General features: G+C 64.0%; 1 protein-coding gene across 1 annotated transcript; it reads right to left on the bottom strand.

The window, feature by feature from the left end:
• Positions 1-237: 237 nt before the first annotated feature.
• On the bottom strand, positions 238-2,879 carry LOC123458590 (basic proline-rich protein-like). The gene is made up of 2 exons (XM_045142856.1): positions 528-2,879; positions 238-444 (listed from the first exon to the last, which is right to left on the bottom strand). Exons 1-2 carry the CDS (start codon positions 2,877-2,879, stop codon positions 238-240), a joined length of 2,559 nt encoding a protein of 852 aa, XP_044998791.1.
• Positions 2,880-3,733: the final 854 nt, after the last annotated feature.

Here is a 3,733-nt window from a genome sequence, read left to right as displayed (position 1 = left end):
CTCACCAGGTCACTCCTGGTCTCTCCATATGGCTAACGTAAAAAGAACAGAGATTTGCTTACCAAATAAGAAAATCCCTTCCCTTTCTCACCTGCCCCCAATTGTAAATGCCTGTGAAGCCCACTGTCTGTAACCCCAGACTGACTAGAGTCAGTCCTGGCAGCTCGTGCCAACCCCAAAAAAAGCTTCAATCTTTGCCTCAGAGTGGTCTCCATGGTCCTTGGTCACTCCTGAACCTTACAACCTGGAGCGGTGGTCAATCTTGAGCACGTGGTCATCTGAGGAGTGGTGGAAGTCTGCCGCGTTGATGTCGGCGTGGAGGGAGGCCATGTGGCGGCCACCGGTGTCTTTGGAGTGCTGGTGGTGGGTGGCATGGCCTCCATCACCTTGCTTGAAGTCACGACAGTTGGGAAGTTGTTGCTTGGTTCCAGGGTGAGTGGAACCCTAATGGAATCAGGCAAACTCGGGGTGGTGATAGAAATGCTTAGCCTAGTCTCCCTGGTGAATTGTTGGGTGCTTGTCAAAACTGTTCCGAAGGCTGTGGTGGTCCTAGAGTCAGTCGAGCTAGGGGCATCCATTATGGTGTTGGTGGACTCACTTTCCGGAGGCTCACGTGTTATTTCAGCACCAGGCTTGATGTCAACACATGGAGCTGTGGGAGAGGTCGGGGCGACGGCAATGGAGATGTGGGAGAGGTCGGGGCGACGGCCATGGTGATGTGGAGAGGTCGGGGCGACGGCAATGGTGATGTGGGAGAGGTCGGGGCGACGGCAATGGAGATGGGGGAGAGGTCGGGGCGACGGCCATGGTGATGGGGGAGAGGTCGGGGCGACGGCCATGGTGATGCGGGAGAGGTCGGGGCGACGGCAATGGTGATGCGGGAGAGGTCGGGGCGACGGCAATGGTGATGCGGGAGAGGTCGGGGCGACGGCAATGGTGATGGGGGAGAGGTCGGGGCGACGGCAATGGTGATGGGGGAGAGGTCGGGGCGACGGCAATGGTGATGGGGGAGAGGTCGGGGCGACGGCCATGGTGATGCGGGAGAGGTCGGGGCGACGGCCATGGTGATGCGGGAGAGGTCGGGGCGACGGCAATGGTGATGGGGGAGAGGTCGGGGCGACGGCCATGGTGATGCGGGAGAGGTCGGGGCGACGGCCATGGTGATGGGGGAGAGGTCGGGGTGATGGCAATGGTGATGGGGGAGAGGTCGGGGCGACGGCAATGGTGATGCGGGAGAGGTCGGGGCGACGGCAATGGTGATGGGGGAGAGGTCGGGGCGACGGCCATGGTGATGCGGGAGAGGTCGGGGCGACGGCAATGGTGATGCGGGAGAGGTCGGGGCGACGGCAATGGTGATGTGGAGAGGTCAGGGCGACGGCAATGGTGATGGGGGAGAGGTCGGGGCGACGGCCATGGTGATGCGGGAGAGGTCGGGGCGACGGCAATGGTGATGGGGGAGAGGTCGGGGCGACGGCAATGGTGATGGGGGAGAGGTCGGGGCGACGGCCATGGTGATGCGGGAGAGGTCGGGGCGACGGCCATGGTGATGCGGGAGAGGTCGGGGCGACGGCCATGGTGATGCGGGAGAGGTCGGGGCGACGGCCATGGTGATGCGGGAGAGGTCGGGGCGACGGCCATGGTGATGCGGGAGAGGTCGGGGCGACGCCAATGGTGATGCGGGAGAGGTCGGGGCGACGCCAATGGTGATGCGGGAGAGGTCGGGGCGACGGCCATGGTGATGCGGGAGAGGTCGGGGCGACGGCCATGGTGATGGGGAGAGGTCGGGGCGACGGCAATGGTGATGTGGGAGAGGTCGGGGCGACGGCCATGGTGATGGGGGAGAGGTCGGGGCGACGGCCATGGTGATGGGGGAGAGGTCGGGGCGACGGCCATGGTGATACGGGAGAGGTCGGGGCGACGGCCATGGTGATGTGGGAGAGGTCGGGGCGACGGCCATGGTGATGCGGGAGAGGTCGGGGCGACGGCCATGGTGATGCGGGAGAGGTCGGGACGACGGCCATGGTGATGCGGGAGAGGTCGGGGCGACGGCCATGGTGATGCGGGAGAGGTCGGGGCGACGCCAATGGTGATGCGGGAGAGGTCGGGGCGACGCCAATGGTGATGCGGGAGAGGTCGGGGCGACGCCAATGGTGATGCGGGAGAGGTCGGGGCGACGGCCATGGTGATGCGGGAGAGGTCGGGGCGACGGCCATGGTGATGCGGGAGAGGTCGGGGCGACGGCCATGGTGATGGGGAGAGGTCGGGGCGACGGCCATGGTGATGTGGGAGAGGTCGGGGCGACGGCCATGGTGATGGGGGAGAGGTCGGGGCGACGGCCATGGTGATGGGGGAGAGGTCGGGGCGATGGCAATGGTGATACGGGAGAGGTCGGGGCGACGGCCATGGTGATGCGGGAGAGGTCGGGGCGATGGCCATGGTGATGCGGGAGAGGTCGGGGCGACGGCCATGGTGATGGGGAGAGGTCGGGGCGACGGCCATGGTGATGCGGGAGAGGTCGGGGCGATGGCCATGGTGATGCGGGAGAGGTCGGGGCGACGGCCATGGTGATGTGGGAGAGGTCGGGGCGACGGCCATGGTGATGGGGAGAGGTCGGGGCGACGGCCATGGTGATGCGGGAGAGGTCGGGGCGACGGCCATGGTGATGGGGGAGAGGTCGGGGCGACGGCCATGGTGATGTGGGAGACGTAGGGGCGACGGCAATGGAGATGTGGGAGAGGTCGGGGCGACGGCAATGGTGATGTGGAGAGGTCGGGGCGACGGCAATGGTGATGTGGAGAGGTCGGGGCGACGGCCATGGTGATGTGGAGAGGTCGGGGCGACGGCAATGGAGATGTGGGAGAGGTCGGGGCGACGGCCATGGTGATGTGGAGAGGTCGGGGCGACGGCAATGGTGATGCGGGAGAGGTCGGGGCGACGGCAATGGCGATGCGGGAGAGGTCGGGGCGACGGCAATGGTGATGCGGGAGAGGTCGGGGCGACGGCCATGGTGATGCGGGAGAGGTCGGGGCGATGGCAATGGTGATGGCTTCTGCTCAGGGAGTGGTGGAAGGAAGAGGATCATAAGAAAATGGGCTGTTTCCGTGTGAGCTGTGGTCGACAGAGAGGAAGAGGAAGGAGGGAGGGGCGTTGGGGCTGAAGCACAGGGTTGTTTCTGCGCTGGAGACGTGGGAGCAGGAGGGGAGGCGCTGGTGGTGGTGCGCAGCATTGGATTGGTGCTGTTGGAAGGCACGGGAGAGGACGCTGTTGCTGTGGGTGTTCAAGAGAGCAAGGGAGCAAAGGAAGAGGTTGCCATGGCTTTTGTAGACGTACTCTCCTCGTGACAGACTCTAGGGAGGTTAGCGGGGTGCGCGTGTTCAGAGATTTTAGAGGTAGACAGAGCAATGCTTGTACTAGGGACGTGGGATGTAAGGAGATGGGGCTGATGTTTGGTGATGGGCTGAGGGTAAGGGAAGAAGACGGGGCGAATCCGTCCTCCCGGGTGGGGGAGAATTTGGGGTTCCTGGATAAGCAGGACGTGTGGCAGCTGATGTTGGCTGTTGACAACGAAGTATCAGGTGTGACTGGAATCCCAGGCCTGCGGGATCTTGTTCCAGTAACTCCGAGAGAAGCTGTCTCGATGGGAGAGGTGGAAGGCGCGGTGCTGACAGATGGTATCCCAGTGTTCTGGATGATGGGAGAAGAGGGGGTGATATTGGTGGGGGTCGGTAGTACA

This window comes from Jaculus jaculus, chromosome 2 (genome assembly GCF_020740685.1).
Source record: "Jaculus jaculus isolate mJacJac1 chromosome 2, mJacJac1.mat.Y.cur, whole genome shotgun sequence".
NCBI lineage: Eukaryota > Metazoa > Chordata > Mammalia > Rodentia > Dipodidae > Jaculus > Jaculus jaculus.
The sequence above is the reverse complement of the archived record's forward strand: the minus strand, read 5'-3'. Positions and strand labels throughout refer to the sequence as shown.